Here is a 24,680-nt window from a genome sequence, read left to right on the forward strand (position 1 = left end):
CCCCATGATGAGTTTCAGTTGCTAATTCACAATGGAAGGCTGGGAGCATAAAAACTGGGGAACTGGCCCTCATCACCTCCTTTTTTAGGCAACTTATTCCCTCCCCAGACATCCCCCAGCAGTTTGCATACTCGCTCACCTTGTAGGCACACGTTCTCTTGAGCTTCTTTGTACAGCTAACACTAAGTTTTCTTACAAGCTGGTTTCTCTTCACAGTCAATAACAGCAGTGCTTACTGCAGCCCACATGCCAACATATGCTTATACATTTTTAAGGGCTGCTGTGGACTAAGATGTGTTTTGTGAAGAGAAGGAGAAAAGAAGAAAGAGCAGGAAAATGGGGCTAACCAAGGCTGAAAGTGTTAGAATACTAATACGAAACTGTATGTGTAAATGATGGCCTTTGCTATTTTTAGCTAGCATTATAAAAACAAGAGCAATGATGGATACCACCTTTGTACCTCAGCTCCTTACTGGCAGCTGTATCCCTCTTCCTTGTGGATTTACCATTGGTGTAGAAGATTCTCCCAAGCAGAGAAGGAAAGCAGAGCAGCTCTGCATGGGACTGTGCCCACTGATTTAGCTGCAGAGCTGCCATTCATTTTGCCGTGTTGCTGTAGAGAAGCTAATTAGCCCCATTGAGAGTCAAGCTTTATTAGCCTGAGTGCACGTTTGTTAACCTTGCCTTACCATCTGGGGACACAGCTAGGCCAGCACAGGACCAAGGGTCTTTGCACCAGGCACCTGCACATCAACACGCTGCATGTTCTGGGTCTGTTCCTGATGCCGTGTGCTGCCCCAGTTCCACCAGTGCAGCGGCCAGCTGGGGGACGTGGAGGGGGCATGATTCACTCTACTCCCCATTTCTTTCCTGCTATGCTCGCCGGCAAGCATGGGAGAGAGCATGCACAGCTCAGCAGAAACAATGTTCTGCTCTATAGCTGCTGCTCACCAGAACCAAAACCATATACACTCCTACCACAATAGCAGTGCTGGTTCAAGTCTGAGACTAAGCCTAGGCTTACACCCAGTAAACATCGTCACCGTGTATTTTGCACTTACATTCCTGTTACTCCAACTGCAGTTTAGACCCAAAGTGCCAACGTTACTTAACACAAGCGGGATTTAGGACAGCTGGTGACAGACCGTGCTTTGAGGCACCTGGCCTGGAGCTTGCGTGTCCAAACACCTGTGGGAGATGACATGCCCATGGGAAGGCACCAAAGGTACCTAAGAGTGCTGAGTTGCTCAGGGGCTGCAATAAACTCCTCTGGAGCAAATGTGAAAGTGACTGGACAGAGTGTATGTGCATGGAGATTAGGCTGGATGATGGCCCTAGGCTCCCACTTGCCCTACGCAGCGGAAAAAGAAAATAATACCCATATTCTGAGGAGAAGAAACTGAGGGAGATAATTTGGTCAGGGCCACACAGAAATGCTGGGCCAGAAGGGGGAATCAAGACTGAGGTGAGTCCTTGCTTGGCTGTTGTAATACAAGCCCAGCCTTCCTGCTCTATGCAACATTTTGGTTATTACTGAATATAGGAAATAATGCTGCGCATCATCTTTAACGGAAATCGTTTTAGGCCTTGGTTCAGATAACCCAGGGCATTGGGAATGAGTTGCTTAAGCCTTTTGGCTGTACCGCATGAGCTCGCTTCATCTGCTGAGGATTTCTGGAGCCTGTTGCCTTTCTATACTGAAACAGCTACACCAACCAGGACCTGACCACAAAATCCTCTCTGCGGCACCTGAAGCCTACAGGTCGGCTCATGGGCCTCCTTCTCCAGCCCCCCCTGGGTTGGAGTGAGCACATCTCAGCCATGTCTCTAATAGGCACATGCTGTCTCTATGGCAATGGGAGACGGGAAGCGCCCGAGAAAGATGCTGCAGAAAAGACCATGTCTGGCACCAGGAGGAGACAGCAGAATGTGCACAAGCCTGGAGAGAAATGTTCCCTGCAGGCTTCAGAAAGTGATGTGGCGACAGGGTGACATAAGTGACCCAGAGGAGGACAGCGATACGTGTCTGTTTTCTTCAAGTTGGGCTTTTCTTCCAGCCGATGTTTTCATTACCTTCTCTTTGTAATGGATTAAATGTTAAATATGCGGTACTACATAAAGTGATTACCACACATCACCCAGCTCAATCTTTATCAGGCTCCTGTAAACTGGAAATGCAACATTTCCATGTCCCTAGTGCAGAATTGCACAGCATGTTATGCACTTCGTTGTGGCACAGGAAGGGATGTTATGAAATATCAAGTACTGCGTAAGAGTACTTTCAGATGATCTCTGTATTTGTGATGGGCTTTTCCCACTCTGGAAGAAGTTAAAAGGCATCACATTAGCATAAAAAACATATCTAACTAAAAACATACCTACTATTCAGTTTTATGAGTGATGATTCAAAACAGTAAGGTAAAACCTTCTAATTCACTCTTCCCTATTTATTGTCTGTTTTGACTTCAGACAAGAACAAAGAAATGGCCTTGTCAGGTTCAGCCTCTGTTTTTGGCTACCTTTCAGTTCTCAGGTACTAGTGCCATCTTGCCTCATATGCAGGAACAAGGGAAGTATGTTTAAAAACTTACATGTTTTAATTTTGTGGGGATTTGACATGTCATTAAAGAAAGGGCCATAAAATTCTCCAAGCCTCCGCTTCTGGTATAGACTAAACTACTGATAGTGATCAAGACAGTATGACAGGGATTATTAGTCATATTAATTTTTAGAATTCATATTCACAAATTAATTTTAATCCTGCACGTACCTATTTGCTTTCAAAAAGCTACCAAGAACAAAAAGGCCACTTTTATATTTAAATCCCTAAAAGGAAGCTATCGACAAAAGCCGCTGCAGTTCACCTCTGTAATTTCAGGAGGCAGATTAAGGAGCAGTGCAACTTTTTACTTACACCAAATAAAGTAAGAAGTAATGCAGCACGGATTTGCACGGTTGTCCACCTGTGCCGTATTCCTACTGTGTGCGCTTTCACAGCCACCTATTCTTTACAAGTAGGGAGGAGTGAGGGAGAAAGTGGGAAGGGTGAAATACTGGGATGAGAAAGAAGTATATAATCCTGAAGTCACTGGAAAAATCAATATATAGGTAATATATTCAAGTTCCATACGTGCATATAAACAAAAGATCAGGACTTAAATATAAATCTGCATATGGTATATGGAACTTTTTCTGGCACGGCTCCCTGAGAACATCTACTGCTGCCCTACTGCTGTGGTTTTCAAAACCCACATCTTTTCTAAAAGAGAAAATGTCTGCACCTAGCAGATTCTAACTTCGTGTGGGTGTGTAACCGACTTGGTTACCAAAGAAACTAGTTCATGTTCTACACCACTTAGAACTAATATTACTAGTAGAATAAATTATTTGAAGGAGAGGAGGGGGGGGGAGGAAGAAAACAAAAAAAAAGACAGCAGACCATGACTGCACTGCAGATTTGTAACAACCAATTAATGGCCAGCGAGAGAAATGCCATAGCCTCTGTCATGAAATTTTCAGTCCCCCTACACCAACCAAACAAGCCGTTGCTCTCGATGCAAATACTTCAGAACCAAGCCTACACCGCTGTGTTCACGCACCACTGCACTGCCTACATGACGTGGGTTTTTTTTGAGTAAGTGGAGGAAAGTTGCAGACATCTTGTACTGTTGCCAAGACACTCTGACACTTGCTCAGAGACACGGGGCTGCTGCGGCTGCCGCCGCTGCTGCTCAGAAATGCTCTGAGTTCCCACACTCGGGTGCCACACCAGGGCTGGCCCTGGCTGCCAACACCTTCGGTTCTGCTTCTCCATGGTATTGGATTTGCCCTCCTCCTCTGCAGCGGCATCCACCTGCATCTGGATGACGGGGAAAGCAAAACAAAACAGACGAAAACCCAACACACGAAGAATAGAGCCTGACCATTGCTTTCACGTAGAAATACTGTATTGCTGCGTGTTCGATCTGCTGGCTGGGCACCACCCGCAGCCTCGCACCAGCACCACCAGCCGCTTTCTCAGCCACGGCGCTGATTTTGACTTGTCTTCCCAAAACGGCACAAGACGTGGCAGCGCCCGCCTCCGGGGCCGCTCCTGCTCCCCTGCCCAGCGGCAGGCAGCGCCGGCTGCATCGGGAGTAACTTCCACTCCCGGGAGTGCAAAGCCGGGGCCGAGAGCCGGAGCCCGGAGAAAGGCGCTCACGGCACCGGCCCGGGCCGCAGCCCCGACCCCCGCCCGGCCCCGCGAAGGCCGCGGGAGCGCTGCGCCAACACCGCCGCCCCGTGGCCGCCGCCGCCCGGCCGCCCTGCGCGGCCTCCCCGGCCGGGCGGCAGCTGCTGGCGCCTTCCGGCCCCGCCGCCCCCTTTTTGTGTCCCCCACAGAGGGAAAGGCGCAGGGCTCCCCGCTGCCTGCGGGGAAGGCGGGCACGGCCCCGGCCGGCGGAGGCGGTGGGAGCCAGCGAGCTCCTCCAGAGGCTCTTTCCAAGAACGGGAGGTGAGGGGAAGCCACGACATCGCAGTCAGCGTAAACAGAAGGCACCGTTTTCTTTACTAAAACTAACGGACTGTTTTTTTCCCCGCAGGTGATCCTCTGTGTTTACAGCCTGCGGAGACCGATGCATCAGCGCGCTGGTGGCATCCCCAGTGACCGCTGAAAGCAGCCGGGCCACACCGGTGGCAAATGGGAAGAAACCAAGGAAGATTTACCAAGAGACAGTGGAACTTAGCAATCATTCTCAACTCGAATTCCACCTTATTGAAGGTTTTCCTTTCTCATTTCTTTTCTTTTTTTTTTTTCCCCTCACATCTGTGAGCTTGGTTGTACCAGAGCCTGACCACTCTTCATATCCCACTCCCTTTCCTCCTCCCTCGAGCTGCAGCCAGTTTCACCTCTGTCCAGGCCATTCCAAGCCACCTAGCTACAGGTCGGAGACCCAGGGATTAGTGTCACTTATCTTGATTTTCTCTTTCACTCAGGGGATCTCCCAGACCTGACAAGAAGACAGATAAATTTCAGCAGCCAAGGCTGAGTTCACCCACCTCACTGCAGCTCTTCCCTGCTCAAGCCCTTTCCTCCCATACTTTTACCCAGACAAAATCGTGCTGCCCAGCTCTGAAGTATCAGAATCCCCATAGAATCAGACATAGAAATGAGAAGCAAGGACAAAATCTCATTTGCAAGAGGGTGTACATCTACGTAACTCATGAACCTTTCCTCTTGTTTTCCTCTTTGCTCTTCTTTTCCAGTCAACAGTTTCCAGCACCTACAGCAAATGACGCAGGGTCTGGCCTCCAGGGAACAGACTCATTCCTTGTGTAACTCTGACTCTGTCCCTAATTGATCCTGGACACCTCAGAAGGAAGGACTTCATCCTAAAAAAAGCTAATCTGTTACCATGTAAGTAAAATGTGTGTGCACACTGAGGCCAAATTAAGGTCATATTGGCATGTCAAGTCAGGTGTTGCTGAATGTTTCTGTCTTTGACTCTGCAACCTGAATGTTTTTTGTGTATATATATATATATGTATATAAGTTCTGGAAGGGGTGGGGGAGGTGGTTTCAAAGCAAATGCCTTCCCCTCACCCACATGAACTCCTGCGTGTAGTATCATCTCAGAGGACCCATTGACAGATCTGAACTCTTAATACACAGATTTTAGCCTCACAAGCCGAGAGGGAAACTTTCCAAGGGAAGATGAAACACTCCCTTTACTGTGATTGTTGCTACTGTTCTCTGGCAACAGAAAAGACCCAGGAATACAAAGAGAGGGGAGGCATGGTGATGGTTACAGACACATCTCCCTCATTATTTTCCACTCCTGTAAGTAATGTGTTCCCCAAGCTGCAATTCACTTTCTTACTGTTACATCCCACCTGCTGGTCCCAGTTCCCCTCTGCACCATTATTCCCCATCAGCTTCCTGAGATTTCTGTATCTCCATGCAATTCTGTTCCTCTCCATTCCAGCCAGACTAATTCACCTTCCATGATATCAGAAGAGAATGCACTAAAAAAGAATTTTTTTTTTAAAAAAGGAAAACAATCTCCCTGAACTTAGCAGAATTGCCAGGGACCAGAGCAGCCCCTGGCTTCCAAAAAAAGCAATTGCAAAGCCCCAAACTGAGCATGCTAAATACAGTGTGGTTTAAGAAGACATCTCTTAGGAACTATCTGAGAAGCATGTGCAAATAGTGGCTTTTGAGATTATTATGATTTAGTGAATTTGGGAAGAATTTTACAGGAACAGCAAGAGGGGGCTCTAAGTACTACTGTGACATAAATATTACTGAATAATGAAATACTGGTTTTAGTCTTAGGAATAACATTCATCTCCCATGAACCAAAATGTAAACTTGCAGCCACCTTGAGGAAAAAAATACTCTTAATGATTTCCTCAAATGTACAGTATATTTCATTGAAATATAAACCAATCTTTCCTCGTATGATATTCCCATGCAGTCAAAATAAAGTGTATGCTTTCAGGTGCAAAGCCAAACTCATTTAGTATTATACACAAACCAGAATATACCCTGAATTCTGATCAGAGGCAAGCTGATGATTCATACTGCTATGGTGTGCACGTTCGTATTTGCTAGGAAAGCCAGTGTACAGTTTGATAAGGGCTTTTGATCCAAAAATAGGCACATATGCGATTTTAAACATTTGCCTTAGAAAATTAGGTTTTGACACTCTGCTTTAATTGTGTGTCATCTAATGCTGATGGGCACTTAGCCGGGTAGAACTCCAGCTCCTCGATTAAAATGTAAAATAACATGTTACATTTACAGTAGTAATATAATTCTGTATTCATGAGCAGAAAGCACTGTTTGGAGTGCAGCTTTCACAGAAAGCAAACCCAAAACCCCTCTGAAGATCAAATGTACGTTGTACAGTAGGATAATTCCTTCCTTCTGTTTTTATCTCAGGAACACCAGGAACAATTGGAAAACCAAGCCACTCCTATGAAATGTAAGAGAAAAAGAAATCTGATGTTTTCTTGCTTTGAATACACACCTGCTTAAATATCTAATGCTTCTGAACTGAAAATGTACACCTTAAGAATAAGTGCTCTCTATCAAATGCTGCATGCATTTCACCTGCTCGTAAAATGTACACCTGTGACTTACTGCAGTGGGTTTCTTCCAGCATTGTACATTCTGTGCTTTGTCATGAGAGATTTTTAGTGCTTAAAAATAAAACCGGGCAGACTGTTGTCTCACCTTAAACATAGTCCTCAAAGAACTCTTCAGCTACTGTCCTGCATATTCTTTACATGGCAACATGGGGAAAGCAAGTAACTGGACATTTTTAAGGGCTATTCAAATATGGCTGCGCTAGGTTTTCAGTGATCACAAGTAACATAAGGGATGTATGGATGGCAAATCCCCTGCACTGAAATAATGCAGCTGTTTTGTTTTGTTTGTTCATTTTGCTACTTAAAGGTCCTAACTGGTCCTCTTCTGCTATTTTCTCCTGATTGTAGGCAGTCCCTGACTTCATTCATGGGTACTTACAGCAATGCGGAGGAAAGGCATGTTTGTGACAGGCAGAAAGGACAGCAGCAGCTCAAGGCACAGCAGAGAAACTGTGTGGAGGCACATCCAAACTCATACCAAGCACATACCTGGTGCACTTGCCTTATATATGCTGAGAAAGCAATGGGGCAAGGCTGTGACAATGGCCACGTGGGATGCATATTTTTGTGGGAAGCTGAAAATGGGCTGGTTAAAGAGCAATTAAAACTCACTTCCCCTTTACTTTTCGTTGTATTACTTGGCTCATTTTTACATTTAATAACGATAAAGCATAACAAAACATAACATTAAGAATGATCTTACAAATAAGGGTTCTCTGGTCTGAATACTCTACAGCTCCACATTGGTATATCGTATTTTATTTCCTAAGTGGTGTTAAATTGTTGATTATGCTCATCCACTCCCTCTGAGAGGCAGACAACCTTTCTTATCCCAGTTTTAAAGATGGAGAAACTGAGGCAAGGGGGGATTAACAGTGAATTGACCATGATCATACAGCAGTTGTAGGACCTCATTCCTACAGCTTTCAGTCCCTGTTCCATCATCTGTGCTGCATCCTGTAAATGACACAAAACCTCTGTGTTTTTGTCCAAAACCCAGTCAATCTGATACCAGTTCATATATACATTCTGAAAGATTTTTTTTGTGATGTCCTTTACTGAAGGTCTCTTGCTTTATAGCCAACTACACTGTCAATATGACTCAATATGCAATCTAGATGCAGGTGGAAGAACGTGACAGAGCAGTATGAAGACAATTCTGAGTCAGAGTGTGCTGTCCCAAAGCTGTACATCTGTAATTTATATTTAGATAATTGTTTTTACTAACAGCTTTAGAGACACAAAGCCTAGCCAAAGGCTATAAAGGGGACGTAAGTCAGAATGTGAAGCAGTAGGGCAGGGGAGAAATAGGCTGATCAGCCTTGTTTGTACAGTTTGGCTGCTGTGCCAGGGACCACCACCAAGCCCACGTTTTCTGTTCTTGTAGGTGAGCTACGGAGGAGCTGTCCTCTCTGCTTAGTAATAAGTGTGTCTCTGCATCTTCACATCACAGGCTATTTTTCTTATACTTCATCAGATGTGGATGTGTAGCACCTAACCTATCCTTTGGCTACATCCTAGAGTCACAGGAAATAGCGCTGGCTGACAGAGACCTCAAGGACACCTAGTCCATTTTTCTATCCCAAGGTAGGATTAGCAATACTTTACATCACACCTGACACATTTATCCAGCTTGCTTTTAAAAATCTCCCAACACTGGAAAGCCTACACCCTTCCCAGGTGACCCTAGTGCTCCACATTGCTATTAGAAAGAGGTTACTGTTGGGAAGTTTTGCTAGTATCTGACTTAAATGTCCCTTTCTTTCATTTAAGCCTGTCTATGTAAATATATATAGATAAAAGTATTTCCATATGTGCCATATACATATATATAGTGTACGTGTGTGCATACATATATGTGTATATATGTATGCATATGTATGCATTTACTCCTAAATTTGAAATCAGATGCTAACCCATTTCAATAGGTCCATGTGTTTTCTTCTGCTTTCACTTGCAACTAACTTGTTTTGCCCCGTTTTGTATGAAGACACATAAACAGAAAAAAAAAAATTAAAAACATTTACACTATTCTGGGAATTACACTCTGCCAAAATCCCAGTGACTCCAGACATATTTACTAAACTCCCAGTAATGTTTGATTTTGTACTTAAACTTGTTTATTCTTAAACCAGTGCTTTAGCAAAGAACCCATACATTTTATACATTTAACTGTGATAGTTAAATTACAAATTCCTATTTTTCTAAAACAATTTATCCACAAATGATACCTTTTTTTTCTTTGGCTGCCTTGAATCCTGAATGATATAATTGTTTTTCTAGTATCACTGGGGTTATTCTAATATGAACTTTATATTGTGTACACAGGGTAGCACCTCCACAGCTATGTTTCTTCTTTGGCTCACAGACTTTTTTTCCAAAGAGTATATTGTTTAAGTCTGTCCTCTACTTATTTGGAAAAATTCATGATCTTGACAAAATTTGTGCATTTCTTGTTTTTTTAGGAAGCTGCATCATCGAGTTATCTGATACAACTGCATTCAGTTAACAACCAGACTGGGACACCAGGCAGATTTATTGTGCTGTCTTGTCTGCTTGTTTTGTTTCTTAAAATGTAGTATGAAAGCTGTAAATTGGCTCGTCTGCTTATATTAGCTGTAACATTTCAGTACATCAGGACTATTTAGGCCGCATTTCAAAATAAGAACTTAATCCATCTTTCTGCAAGGAGCGATTTTTTTTGGGGCCATTATTGTTTATGGCGAAGGAAAGACCCTTCCCTAAGGCTGGTAGAAGTATCAGCAGTCCCTGTTTTAAAACAAACAGGTGAGAAGCCATGATTACTAATCTATTCAATCACAAATATCAGATGGCCTAGCCAAAAATATAGCCAGAGAGTGATGGTTCAAAGGCTTCAGCTTAAGAAGCAAATCTAGATCTGACATAACATGGGAGAACCCTAATAAAAGCAGAGCTGTGTTTTTGTGCAGGCTATGCCAATATGCGAGGGAACAGAACCATCCTTCCCCTCCGCTGAGTTTTCATACAAGCAGAGGAAAAAAAGCACAGGCTCCCTGTTAACATTCCAGTTTGCTTTTTCAATCTGTTCATGTTAATGGTACAATCGGGGATTTCCAGTTTTTGTGTCATCGCTGCCAGCAGCAGGCTAATGGAGCATCTCAGAGACAGACCACAGAACTGCAGTTCTAGCCACACAGGGCACTTCCCTCTTTTTATTACACTCTATGAAAGATAAGTCACACACGCTTGCTCTTACAGTCCTCATGAATCAGCAAAGAGCTGCCGAAGAGTGTCCATCAGGGCACTCAGGAAAGAATCAGGTGCCAGCTGTCGAAGTATTCCCTGGTAATTTACATTCTTTTTATATATCTCTCTATCCCAGTCGGAGGAACAGGCCAGCAAGGAGCATTTATGTATGTGCATTTTACAGGACAGGCAGCAAAAAGGAGATGTCATGCAGGAGCAGGAGGGAGGATTTCTTTCCTTTTAGCTGATGCAAAACGATATTCCAGTTCCTAGGACTTCTCCCAAGATCTGCATTAGCAAGTCCAATTAGGGCGTGTATGTCCTGTCACGGGTGGCAGAACGTCAGGGCACTGGGGAGCGAAACGCCAAAGTGCGTGCACAGCCATAGCTTTTCTTCATCTTTACCTCTCTCTTCCATTCTGTTTGGTGAACACTAGGGGCTTACACATGCTGAAGGGAAAATTTCAACACAATTGATTTTGTCAGTAGCCTGTTTCGGGAGGTAAGGAATCGGCCATCTTGAATCCTGGCAATGAAATCTGTGGATATGGATTGCAAAATGTGTGACCATTCCTTGGTAGGGTATTGCTTCACGGTTTGTACATTGGGTTAAGAAGGCAGGCATTGTTCATATAGCCTCATCCTTCATGCCCCAAAGGACTTGTTCTGAAAGAGATCACACATGCTAAAAATTCTGCTTTCGTCTTCTCATTTCTTCTTTCTCTGGTTGCAGAGTTTAAAAAATCACCTTAGTTTTGAGTTTGTCAAACTGTGATCATGCTGTTCGTTCCCACGATGCCCCACTCATTGGTGCCAGCCAAGAGAAGGTGGGACTGAGGAGATGAAAAGAGAAAAACGAATAGTTTCGTTGATTAAATACAAACTATTAACTGCACTGAGACCAGCCTACAATTTCCTGTGGTTGCTTCTAGAAAGCCCTTCTCAGTATAAGCAAATTGCCATCCTTGTGGGAGAAGTGCTGCATGTATCAGTGAAAAAAACATACTTTGGGGTAATCTTCCTACTGTGATGGGACCCAGGCTGGAAAAAGAGATGGCCTCCTTCTGCTTCACTTTTCTGTTAACTGCAAATGGACAAAAGCTACAAGTCATGAGGTTCTCTTACCAATCAGCAATGGGAGATTAACTTTATCGTTAACCTTGTCTGTGCCCTCACCAATTTAATTGGCATTGGCCCAGGTCCCAGACCTAAGGCCAAGAAATACAGAGCAGGGCTCGGTCGGGTGGGCTGGCTGCATGTCATTCTGATCCCTTGGAACAAAGCACACTGTTTTTGCACGTCACCAGCCAGACTTTCAGCAGGCATAAATAGGCGTAATGCAGAGAACTTTAGTGAAAAAGGTTTTGCATCCCTTAAGAATCTAGCCATAATTATTAAACTCTCCTTGAAAAATTTTTTTTAGTTCCCTTTAAAAAAAAAAAACAACGGTCTTTGTTACGCATCTCCTCACCATAGGTAACCTCATTCTCTCCAAGCTCCAGCTGGAACCTGCATCACACATTGCTCAGTGCTTTGTTGCAAAAATCATTTCTCATCTGCAGCACTAAATCCCCTGCACGCACTCCTAAAATACCTTCTCTGGTTCCTCATGCCTAACTAAACAATGCAAAATCCTGATTCTCTGCATACCTCCCACAGCCATGCCAGCTGCTCCTGCCACCTTTTCTTTCCCCTTAGGCCCTCTTCACTCATCTGAAGCTACTCATCAGGAATCCCCTCCTCCAACACTTCTCTCAGCTTTTGGAAGTAGGAGGATGAGGTTATTTTAAATAAAAGCTTGTCCACTTCCTCTTCTCACATTAGTTTTAAAACTTGCTGTCATAACAAGATTTGAACAGATGCATAGAGAGATGCTCATTTTTGGATGTTCAAAGCATCCTGCTCATGCTCATGAAAGGCTAAAGCCCTGTTGCGTGGGCTGTGGGGTTCTTGACCCACCCAGGCCTTGAAGACCTCAGGAATGACAGCATGGACTCATGCAAAGCCACTGGACCTGTTTGGCCAGAGCTCTTGAGCATGGGTTGAGGCAGTCTCTTTGCACAGGTTTGAGAATCAACAAATGTTTCACAGTGGACAGGTCTGCTCTTCAGAGCAGCCTTGAACCCTGTGCAGATGCTGTCTTTATGAGTCACATCTTCCCCATCTCCCTTTTACACTCTGTCCCCAAAAGCAGCTGCCCTGAGGCGCTTGCTTTGAAAGGACATAATCATATTGGACTCCCTCTCATTATCCCTCTTCCCAGCATCTGCACCTCATTGTATGGTCATCTCTTCCCATCGTTCTCTTCTTAATTTAGTTTGGAAACTCTCTAGAGCAATGAGACATCATTATCTATTTTGTAAAGAGCCATTGAGAGCTGTAGCAGAGTAGTACGTATACATGACACAAATCCTGCCCTTCCAGCAGGTTAAGGCTCGGCAGGTTAACGCAGACAGCCCAGCATGAGTTAGCGGCAAGACCTCCAGTTATTGGAGCTTTCCCCTACAACAGAGGCGAGAGCTCAGCCACGCTTTGCTCCTCACAGACTACTGTGGGAGTCCTCCAGCTGCTCTGCTTCTGACAACCATATCAACACAGAACCTATTTTGATGGCAGTTTTCGGAGTGCCAGCGCAGTGATGGACAGTAACAAGGTGATTTCACCATCTGCAGAATCAGGAGTACACAGAAGGCTTCCCCTCTGGTTTGGTAGCACCCACGGGATGCTCGCAGTGTTGTAACATCACACTCGGTGTGGTTACAGCACAGACAGCTGAGCTGTGTTTCCAGCACCACATGTCAAACTGCCTCACATCCCACCCCTGTATGTCCCTCTCCTATGGGCAACCCCACAGGCAAAGGTAAGACAACTCCCTGGGCCAAGGGGAGCCAGAATTTCGTGGAGGAAAAAAACCCGCAACTACCTTTGGAAAGATGTAATTTCCACCACAGTGCAGTCTGATGCTGGTTACAGTAGGCAATAAAACAGGCACTGGCCTGGGAAGACAGAGCAACATCCAGCAGAACTGCTGAAACATCAGTTTCCCTATCTGGCCCTGCAAAATGGATCTATTCTTCCTGGGGTCACCTGTAGCTTACCAAATGTTACTGTGCTGAGAACTGGGCTGGATGTCATGTCCTTAAACTAGTTTACTTGAGAGACTCTGAAGAATTGCAAATCAGCCACTGGATGGTTACTGAAATGATCAATAATCCCCTTTATTTTTAATAACGATAAAATATTTTTAATGGAGACCAAAAAAAAAAAAATCAGCACAGATTATACTGTCAGCAGCAATGACAAAAGCTCTTTACTTGTTGCTAATGACATGAAGCACTAGGCACACGCTGATGTTTCCTCCTGATATACAATAACGTGACTAAGCCTATGCTGTGCTCAATGTACAGCTGGAAACAGGGAGTGAGGGGAGAGTGCTGCACTGGGAGACAAGAGACCTGGGCTCTGAGGCCTGACCTGACACGAAACTTCACCTAAACTTGGTCTCAGTCCTCTCCTATATCTGTGCTTCTGCTTCTATTTCCATCTTTGAGGTTTTCTTCAAACTATATTCAAATTATTTTTTTTTCTTAAACTGATGTAGGACTGATACAAGCAGTGGGGACCCACCTCTATGGGGACAGACTTTTTAGCAGGGCGTATTACAAAAGGACAATGGGTAATGATTTTAAACCAATAAAGGGGAGATTCAGGCTAGATACAAGGAAGAAATTTTTTGCAATGAGAGTGGTGAAGCACTGACCCAGGTTGCCCAGGGAGGTGGTAGATGCCCCATCTCTGGAGACATTCCAGGCCAGGCTGGACAGGGTTCTGAGCAACCTGATCTAGTTGCAGATGTCCCTGCTCATTGCAGGGGAGTTGGACTAGGTGATCTTTGAAGGTCCTTTCCAACCCAAACTGTTCTATGATTTTATGATTCTATGGGAGCAGAACCGAACAGAGGCCTGATGGCATTACGAATCCCGGCATGCAGCCATGCTGGCCCTGCAGGCGGGGTTCTGCCAGGAGCATTTCTTGGGCTTGGGCACAAACACCAGAAGAACCAGGGATGTGGGGACCTTACCAGCTGTAATAGGCCGCTGCTTAATCAAGCTGTTCACTTGCTTACCGTGTTAGAAGCAATGAAACATGGAAAGAGTTTAGCATTCAAGCTGTGTGAGCTAGCTGTGAGTGAAGAGACAGGAATGATGTCAAGGAGGTTTTGTGCATGAAGCATCTGTGACAAAACATTAGCTTAGGTCAGACACTACTGAAATGTAAAAGGAAGGATGACTGTCAGTCTATCAATAACCAAAACAGGGAGCTGCTGCTGTTTCACGCAGTGACAGGTGTAACAGCTGTCAAACAGAAACTTCCTTTTCGCCCATTTGTAAAACCACCGGCCTGAGAAGTAACTGGACTCCTAATACCAACACGTTTGGTTTGCTAAATAACAGCTAGGGCCAGCTGACAGTGGTAGGTGCCGGTGTGCCTGCACATGCCAATAGCCAAAGATGATGCGACCACCACGAGCACTTCTGCTCCTTTCTGTTATTGAATTGTAATCTGTGTCTAAAAACGAGGCCGTCCCCCTCGATCGCCCCCTCCGGGGGGACGGCGTGACCTAAGCACAGGTGGGCACAGCGCTGAGCCACACGCTGCCGGGAGGCGCTGCCGGGGTTGCCGGCTTGCGGTTCGGGGAGCGGCAGCGCGCTCCCGGGCACGGCACGGCGGGCGGCCGGGGCTGCCGGCGCGGGGAGGTACCGGGGCAGTCCAGGGCGTCTCCGGGGACGATGCCGGGCGGCCGGGGACAGCGAGGCGGGCACGGGCAGCGTCCCTGCCGGCGCCCGCCTTCCATAATGGGCATGTGCGAGAGGCGCCGCACATGCCCACTCTGGCGGCGCGGAGCCGGCGGGCTGTGCCGCCGCGGTGGGCTGCGCGCCGGGAACTCGGTGTACGCCGTCGGACACCCCGTGACGCGGCCCGTGCCCGCCGCGGGGGAAAGCGCACAGACGTTTGTGGTGGCGGGTCCCCGAGCCAAAGCTCGGCACGAAACACACCCGACTCCCCCTCGGCGGGCAGGCGGCCGCTCCGCGCCCCCGCTGCCCGCCCGTCGGGGACGCGAGCAGCCTGCGCTACCCGGCCGCCCCGGGGGCGGTGGCCCGGGCGGGCGGGGATGTGGCGGCGCGGCGGTGCCGGCGGCGGCGGGCGGAGCCGACCGGGAGCCGGGCGGGGCGGGGCGCGCCGCGGCGTCCCGAGCGCGGCCCGCGGGGCGGCCCCGGCGGGAGGCGCCGCGCTGCGCCCCGCCGCCCCGTGCTAGGCGGCGCCCGGCGTGGCCCCGCGCCCCTGGGCGGAGGGCGGCGGGGGCGCCGCGGAGGGCTTTCCGCGCCCGCCCCGCCTGCCGCGGCCGGGGGATTAGTCAGCAGTCTGCGGGCAGCCCCGCTCCCGCGCAAACTCCGCGGCGGGGGCGGGGAGCGCTGAGCGGCGGCTGCCCCTTCCCCATCCCGCGGCGAGGGGCGGCGGGGCCGCGGCGGCGGGGCTGCCCCCCGCGGCGGTCCGCGCCGCCGCTCCGCGGCCGCGGCGAGGAGCGGAGGGTTGGCAAGTCAGGCAACGAGGCGCAGGGAAACTCCGCTCGGGCACGGCCGCGTTGCAGGAGGACGAGCGCCCGAGCCGCCCCGCACAGGCAGACCGGCGGGCAGGCGCGCACACACACACCGCACGCACACGCACACACACACGCGCGGCGGCGGCCCCCGGCCCCCCGCAGCCGCGGCCGGCGGGGAGGCGGCGCCCGGCGGGGGCTGCCCCATGGTCTTGCGGGGGCCGTGGGGGAGCTGCGGGGGCCCCGGCGCGGCGCTCGCCTTCCTGCGCGCCCTCCGCACTAGGATGTTGCGGCAGGTCTTGCACAGGGGGCTGGGGACGTCCTTCTCCCGGCTCGGCCACTTCGTCGCCAGCCACCCGGTGTTCTTCGCCTCGGCGCCTGTGCTCATCTCCATCCTGCTAGGCGCCAGCTTCAGCCGCTACCAGGTGGAGGAGAGCGTGGAGCACCTCCTGGCCCCCACGCACAGCCTGGCCAAGATCGAGAGGAACCTGGTGGACAGCCTCTTCCCGGTGAACCGCTCCAAGCACCGGCTCTACTCCGACCTGCAGACGCCGGGGAGGTACGGCAGGGTGATCATCACCTCCTTCCGCAAGGCCAACATGCTGGACCAGCACCACACCGATCTCATCCTTAAGGTAACCGCGGCGGGTCCCCGGCCCCGGGCACCGCCACCCCGCCTGGCCCGGCTCCCCGCATCTCGCCCCACTGCCCGCCACCCACGAGCCTGGTCCCCGCACCTGCTCGCCCGCACGGACCCACCCGTGCACGCCGACCTCAGACCGCCCGCCACCGGCGCTGCCACCGCAGCCACCCGGTCACCTCCCCGCAACAGTTGGGATGGTGCCCGCCGCGGGAGCCGGCACCGCGCTCTCTGCCCGCGCCGGCGGCTCCGCTATCCTCCCCCCGCCCCCCAATTTCGGGTTTTTCATCTTTTTTTTTTTTCCCCCCATCTTTTGGGTTTATTTGCTTTGGGTGAGCGAGAAGGGCAGGCTGCTTGCTTAAATAATTTTTCAGTGCCTCTATACTTGCAGTCGTCCTCCCGAGTTAAGGCGACTCAGGGGGTGATAAACTCAAACTTCAAAAGCAGTTAGGTACCAATCTGCCAAGCTGCTGACAACGCTTTTGGGGGCTGCTGCCTTGTCTGGACTGCACTTTCTGCCTGGAGAGGGGAAGCACAAAACCTTCTTCTCACAGCTCATGAAAGCAAATGACATAACTCAGCTGATTATTTTTAGCGGGTAGTATTTTTTTTTTTCCTCTCCACTCCCAGCCCACCATCACAGAAAATGCTGGTTTCATAGATGGAGAAAAATCCAGCTCCGCTGCAGGCATGGTGCAGCCTGTGCTGCCGGTTCAAGTTAGAGCGGGCAGCATCTTTCCCTGTCACTTGAGCGGCACAGAGTGTGCGAGTCACAATCTAACAGGACGTCTCACCATACTGTATGTCATAACATGTCGGAAATCTGCATTTGTTGAAGCTGATACTCTAGTTTGCACCCCAGTAGTTTCAAACAATCTTGGAAAAACAGAGGGAGGACAGGTGCAAAAACTGTGTGTTAAGAGGGTCGAGTTCACCAAAGAAAAAGGAAAGGAACATTTACAAATAACCAGAGGTGTGGCTAGCTCAATCCTGCACATTTTCGCTGTTGCCTTGTGGAAACCCCAGAGACTCAGCATTGCTTTCCCCCCACCCCGAATGTCAAACTGTCAGCCCGTACAAAAGCAAATGTTAGTTTTTTTAGTAACATCAGGGAGTGTCTCTTCTAAAATGAGAAAATATATGCAAATACCTATTGGAAGAGACTTTGGGAAGACCTCACTCTTTACTAAACAAGGAAATAACTGTTACAGTGGATTTATTTATATTTTATTTCCACTGTAGCCACATACAGAACTACAGTGCAGAGCCACTCAGTATTTTATGTTTTCATTTTTTTTTTTTTGCTGTTGACATATTACCCAACAGCAATCAGCAAACAGATTTAATGAGCATCGACTCACTAAGTACAGTAACAGGAATGTTACTGGCGAACGAGAAAACTCCAGAGAGATGATTTTCATTCCTTCATTTTTTTGTACCATGAATTGCATTCGCATCCAGTATGTGCACATTTACTCAGTCATAGGATAATAATGATAATGGATTTTTCCTCTGTACTGCTTTCTCTAGAGGTCTGTAGTTTTATCAATAGCATGGTGACACACAAATAAATGGTACTCAGAATCTTTCCGCAAGCAAACTTCTGCATAAGATTTATCACATCAGCAGAAGAGCTATAACTTAGAAAGTTCTCTCTTAACACTGCCTCATTTTTAATAGACAGAATTTGCCGACAAAATGATTATTTTTCATTTACTGAGATAATGAGCACCATTGCCATTTGACTGTTTACTCTTACTGCTAATCTGACATTGTCGTGCATATTTGATGCATTATTTCCAACTCTTTACTTATCTAATTAATTCCAGTATGTCTTGCGTAGAATAGATTACATTCTTTGTCCTAATTATTCTTCTGTTTGTGGGTAGAGCCAGGCTCGGGCAGCTGCCTGTCCAACCCTGTGGATGGCCCTGCAGGTCAAAGCACAGCAAAACAGGAGGGAGAGCTCCCAGCTCCCAATATTGTTATGTCCATGGTGATGCAGGGCTACATCATTTTGCGTCGACCAGACTCATCAAGGGACGAGGAAAGGGAAAGGTAGCCATCCAGGTTTTCCTGTATATATCCACTTGCATGCAGGGAAGAAGAGAGCAAAGGCATCTCAAGTTCATACCCCAAGCCCCAGTCCAGAGCCAACCAACTCAAGCTGCTGTGCTTGTAAATAAGTGTCTTGAGTGAAAACGTGGAGTAATCCCACCTGCATTCCTGAAAACCTTGCCATGTAGGCAGAGAACCTATATGGCAGCATTTGTTTATCTGTCCTTTTCTGGAGAAGGATGACCTCCCCGACGGAGACATGTTGCTTTAGAAGAGGCATCGGGTTGGACACTGGCTCCTCCCGCATCGTTGTTGCTGCATCTCCACACACTCACAGGAGGATGGCAGACCCAGAAGAATGGTTGCCCCAGGCAGGCGCCAGCTGCTCTTGCAGCACCTCTTCTCAGTTTCCTTACCTGCTGTATCCCACCTCATCAAGCAAGGAGGGAAGGGAATGAGCCTCAAACTGCTACAGCTACCCCAGTCACGGGGCAAGGGAAAGAGATTGTCTCGGCAAAGGAAGAAGTCAGCTTCCATTATTGTCCGCTTAGTAAAAGGATACAAAGTTTTGGGGTCTGAGCAGTTGAAATTGAAACATAGCTGCTATTGTCAAAAGTTAGTAACTCTAACATCCTAATCAATTAATTAGTTAATTAAATAACTTATTTGGTGTCATCCCTAAAATACTGTGGTTGGCTTAGTGCAGCTGCTCGTGGGCACATTGTCAGCTTGAGAAACTTCGCCATTACCACTACTGCATGAAACCCTGTTGGCTGGGAAGAGATTTGGGGAAGGGCTGAGCCTCACGGCTGTCTGGGGCCCAGATCTCAAGCGTCGCTCCCAGAACAGGAGCTGCGGTAGGACTCCCTGCTGACAGCGAGCATCTGCCAGCGTGACGCTGGCTGCTCACATGGCGGTGGCAGGTCTTGCTGAATGTACAGGCTACTCCACACAAGATCTCTCCTGCTCATTAGCAGGGAGGCGTGTGACTGCCTAATAGAACAGTTTTGACTTGGACATGATGCTGAGTACCTTTTTTTAAAAAAAAAAATTTTTGTATAAATCTCCATCTTTAGTTCTCATAACTCCCCATAAATGCTTAAACCATTCTGGGCCTGCCATCCCTATGTTGCGTTTACAGCTGTCATAGTCACTTGCAGAAGAAAAGGAGAAGCCTAAACATATCCTGAATCTCTGGCCTTGAATAGCTGATCTAACAAAAAGCCTCAGTAGAGTCTTGGGTATGCAAGAGAGGCATCCTGAGACTGAGACGGTGTGGGAAGGCAATCATGAAATTTTCCTCACTGCTGTATCTACTGTATAGCTGAGCACAGGGCAGTGGCATCCCATGCTGTTGGTGTGCAAGACCTTTCTTCCTCAAGATTTCGCTCTTGTGACAAAAAGATGTAGGAAGTAAAAACACCAAACTGAAGAAAGTGTGCTTTTACCCTTGTATTTCCAAAAAGTGCTTGGAGAAACAAAAATAATTGGGATATTTGGTGTAGAAGTTCAGATGATTATGTAAAGTCTGTACAAATTGTCTAAGCCTAGAATTCCACCTAAAAATAGGCTAAGAGCAGCCCCCTACCATTTTATGGTGGTATTTCCACTTGCAGCTAGAAACATGGTAGGTTGAAGGCGTACAGACCTAGCCAGATTTTTTCAACCCCAGAAAATGTATTCTGATTTAGCTAGACTTTGAGACACCCATCCTTTTGAGCCTGTTCATTCCTCTCTACTTACAGTGAGTTAACTGTGTTATACTACAAATGACTTTTTTTTTAATGAAAGGTTTCCCTCTTTTGCAGAAGGATATCCTCTCTTCCACTTACATTATTGTGTTTACAACAGTAACACAGTACTAATTTTTTTTGGCAAAATACCTAATATGGCAAGATGCAAAGATGAAAAGAGAATTAAATCTAACATGCCTTACTGAAGGAGATTGTGCTTGCAGTTTGCTCCTGTGCAAATCTGTAGACAAGGGTTTATTTTTTTAAAGAAACCTCCCCGAACTACATATTTTCAGACAGTGCTTTTACATTGCCTCTCTCATATGAACTGACCACCAGTAGATCTAGATAAGTGATTATATATCTATTTGAACATGCAAGCAAATAGTAAAATCAAGTATTTCTGCTTAGGGACACATTTTTTTAAGAACTGTGTAACTTCTGATTACTGCAGAACAAAACAGTTAAACTTCAAAATTTTGTAGACCTCATACTTGTTGGGGTTTTATTTCTTCTCTTTGCTCCTTAATTATTAGGTCCCTGTTAATGCGTGTGCCTGCAGGCTCTATCTATGGTCTTCCCGGATTTCCTCACTTATTTTCTACGTGTGAGGAAGCTCATGGAGGAAATAACCATATTTATGTTCCCACGTCTGTGTTATTTCCAATTGCTTTGCTGTACAAACATGGCACACTTAAGCCATTATTTTCAAAGTCAGTGGAAGTGGGTTCTGGTCATTCAGCAGGGCCGAAAGCTGGGTCGATCACAATCCTGGCTATTGCAAGGTACCCTTTATTTTAAAACTTCAGCTACTTCTGAATGCCTGGACACAGGTAGTTAACTGTAGATCTAGCAATGGATATAGTAGGTCTCTACCTTCTGTAGGTAGCTCCAGCACTAAAAACACTTACAGAGCAACAGTCAACAGAGCATATAAAGAATTCTGTTAATAAAAAATCAAGGTTGAATTCATGTCTTTAGAGCAAGGCTGTAAGATGACGGGAAGAGTCCTAATACAAGAAAAACAAGGGTGTGAAAGCAGCAGAAGTGCAAGCCTGTTGTCATAGCAGCACAATGCTGCAGGGCTAAAATGTATCTTATGCGAAAACAGATGAGAATTAAGATACGCAGGTAAGATCTGGGCCCAGCCAGGGAAGAGGGAAGATAAATAGTATGCTGCAAGGACAGCATGGAAGCACATGCAGAAACCCCCCTGAGCTCCTGGTGTCAGCAGCAGCAGCTCCTCGGCACGGCTCCTGTGGGTGAGAGGGTTTGATCTCTCCCGCAGTGCCAGCCAGCGGCCAGAGCAGAAGTCCTGGAGTTGCCCGTACCTGGGAGGACAACGGTGTCACAGAATTATAGAATCATAGTATCATTTTGGTTGGAAGAGACCCTCAAGATCATAGAGCCCAACCACAACCTAACTCTGGCACTAAACCATGTCCCTAAGAACCTCATCTACACATCTTTTAAACACCTCCAGGGATGGTGACTCAACCACTTGCCTGGGCAGCCTGTTCCAGTGCCTGACAACCCTTTCTGTGAAGAAATTTTTCCTCATATCCAATCTAAACCTTCCCTGGTGCAACTTGAGGCCATTTCCTCTTGTCCTGTCACTTGTTACCTGGGAGAAGAGACCCAACACCCTTCACACTACAATCTCCTTTCAGGCAGTTGCGGACAGCGATCAGGTCTCCCCTCAGCCTCTTTTCTCCGGGCTGAACAGCCCCAGTTCCCTCAGCCGCTCCTCATCAGACTTGTGCTCCAGGCCCCTCACCAGCTCCGTTGCCCTTCTCTGAACTCTCCCCAGCACCTCAGTGTCTTTCCTGCAGTGAGGGGCCCAAAACTGAACACAGGATATGAGGTGCAGCTTCACCAGCACAGGCACTGGTCCCACTGGTCCCCACCACACCCCTGGCCTGTTCCAGCAGCACCAGCCACCGCGGCCAGCATGGGGTGTCCCCACACTCCCTCCCACCTCACACTGTGGTGCAAGGCTCCCCTACGACCCTGTGCCCCGAGCTGCTGCCAGCCAGGCAGCCTGTGCTGGGGACACCCAGCACCTCGTGTGCCATCGCCTTTCCTGCATGGGAAGGTCGGGCCTCACCTCCTGTCTAACAGAGTGCACAGGGGACAGATTTTCTCAGCACGTGGCTGAACGTGTATAACGGGGGACATCACCTCTCTGGGTGAGCCTCTGGGAGGGCGCAGCAAGCCAGCAGGGCAGGCATAGGAGCTCAGGGCCACCGGTTCCCCAGGCAGTGCCACATGGCTTGGGGAGAGCTGCCAGGGCTCCCTAGTGACCACATTTGGGCCTCCTGAAAGCTATGTCTGAACCCTGTCTTTAAGTTGGGGTTTAGAGGAGGACAACCCCCTCTCTCCTGTTGGAAGGGAGACGGGAGGAGCCGACTTGTTAATTAACATGATGGGCTGTGAAGTTGCAGCTATTGAGGTTTTTTTCCTGCAGCGAGGAAGGGACAGTTGGTCCCACTTCTGCTGGAGGAGCCTCTCCTAAAAGCCTGCACTGTGTTGCCAGCTCACTGAGAAGTGCTGCAAGGATGGAGAGGTGTTCATGGACAGGGACCCATGGAGAAGGCCACTATAGAGCTGATGCAAGATCAGCTGCAGAAGCAAAGTTTTCGTCCTTTTTCCCATCGTGAAAAATCATTCTCAGAGCCGTGTGCCAGACTGCGCAGAGGGGTCCTGTCCTCCAGCTGCAGTCAGGCCAAGAAACAGAGTGGGCTTCTCTCGGTGGGACGAATTCAGGCATAACTGCCAGGGTAGTGCTCAGAATTAACACTGGATTGATTAGAAAAGCTTCTCCACTTCAGATTAGAAAAGAAAAATCATATCTAGCAATTTTCTGTAACTACTAAGAAGGCGGATGGAAATAGAAATGCATGCACATCTGCCACTTTGAGTACTAATAGTAGTCCCTCAGTTGATGACTTGTACTTTGAACAATTTTTAGATTTTATTTACATGAAAATTGTTTGGAGAAAATATAATTCACCATATTTTGGACAGCTGAAAAAATGAGTTTCAAAAATACATAGCTTGCATAATCAGTATCATAGTGTCTCTTCAGGAAACCTGACTGTAGGACTGCTAGAAAAAGACCCCAGCTACCCATCATCTTCCTCACTGCACACTCTCCAGCTGCAGCTTCTAATGTTTTTCCTGAGCTGGTAGGATCTGTTGGCTTCCTCCATCAGCTGTGCACGGGGTCTCCATCGGCCAGAGTGGCTTGGTCAGGAGGCTGGTGCCCACCAGCCCCCTGTGATCCTCTGCCCTGGACCCCTGGTACTCAGACTGACAGGAGGGCACAGCCCCGTTCGGAGCTCCCTTGCCTTCTCTCTCCACTCCTTCTTCTGATGCAAATACACTCTTCATAGTTAAATTCTGCCGGTGTCTGCGGAGCCCACAGTGTTTTCTTTCCGTGAATTAAGCTGGGAGCTGTGCTAGTCTTTTCTCTCTCATAACCTTTTTACGTTTTGACTGAGGCCATCACTTGAAGTGAATAAAAAAGCACTCTGCAAAGATAGGAAATGCCAGAGATTACTGAGATCATAGAAAAAGTGGAGAAATTTTTAGCAATCCATTGAAGGCTTTTTCTCCTCTTAGTTTTCCTTGGCACAAGTTACCTGTAAAAATTACCAAAAAAGTAAATCAGCTTCACATGAAAATGAAGTCTGTATTTCAAATCATTGTTTTCATCCTGCTTTCTAGTTTCCAGTCTTGAACCCAAAACAGATTTTAAGCAATAATAGACAATGAATTCATTCTTAACTTTATTGGTGAGCCTTTTCAGTCTTTCGTCCATTACCATGAGATCAGACATTTTTTTTTTAAATGAAAAATGAGGTTTTTTAAAAAAATATCACAATACTTCAGGCTCCAGGGCTCAGAGAAAAAACAGTCTTGGTGAAAATGACAGTAAAAAAATTGGAGGACTGGGCAGCATGGGTTAGAGTGAAGCTCATTTTTAATTTGAACCGTCAGATGTAGACTAAAAGACTAAATGGAGTCAAATAATAGCAAAAACAATAAAAAGTAATATGGCATTGCAAAGACCTTACTCCTGTGAGTAAAATATGTCGCTTTATGTATGTGCCATATCATTTGCAGTATAGGAGGACATCCGTATATCTAGCTAGTTTTGTTTGGTTTGCCATCCATCGGCTATATGTAAAGTAGTAAAGCACAGTCAAGTCCTTACAATGAGTAATGTCGCCTATAAAACACTGCACGTCACTGTTCAGCAACAAAACCAAACACACTTTTGTGATAT

At 47.3% G+C, this 24,680-nt stretch overlaps 1 protein-coding gene and 1 long non-coding RNA gene across 3 annotated transcripts in view; both read left to right on the forward strand.

Moving 5' to 3' along the window:
* Positions 1-4,314: 4,314 nt before the first annotated feature.
* LOC136002932 (uncharacterized) lies at positions 4,315-9,676 on the forward strand. Of its 2 annotated transcripts, XR_010608022.1 has the most exons (7): positions 4,315-4,492; positions 4,581-4,759; positions 5,245-5,395; positions 5,651-5,818; positions 6,923-6,965; positions 8,653-8,718; positions 9,597-9,676. It is a non-coding gene; the product is annotated as an uncharacterized LOC136002932 (long non-coding RNA). The 2 variants fall into 2 exon arrangements; XR_010608021.1 differs by lacking the exons at positions 8,653-8,718; positions 9,597-9,676 and adding an exon at positions 7,480-7,715.
* A 6,489-nt stretch (positions 9,677-16,165) lies between these two features.
* PTCHD1 (patched domain containing 1) overlaps positions 16,166-24,680 on the forward strand; it is a 34,545-nt gene continuing 26,030 nt past the window's right edge. Inside the window, exon 1 of the mRNA XM_065647173.1 lies at positions 16,166-16,593. Coding sequence (XP_065503245.1) covers positions 16,243-16,593 — 351 coding nt within the window. The 5' untranslated portion in view covers positions 16,166-16,242. The remainder of the gene's footprint in view (positions 16,594-24,680) is intronic.

Source organism: Caloenas nicobarica, chromosome 1 (assembly GCF_036013445.1).
Source record: "Caloenas nicobarica isolate bCalNic1 chromosome 1, bCalNic1.hap1, whole genome shotgun sequence".
NCBI lineage: Eukaryota > Metazoa > Chordata > Aves > Columbiformes > Columbidae > Caloenas > Caloenas nicobarica.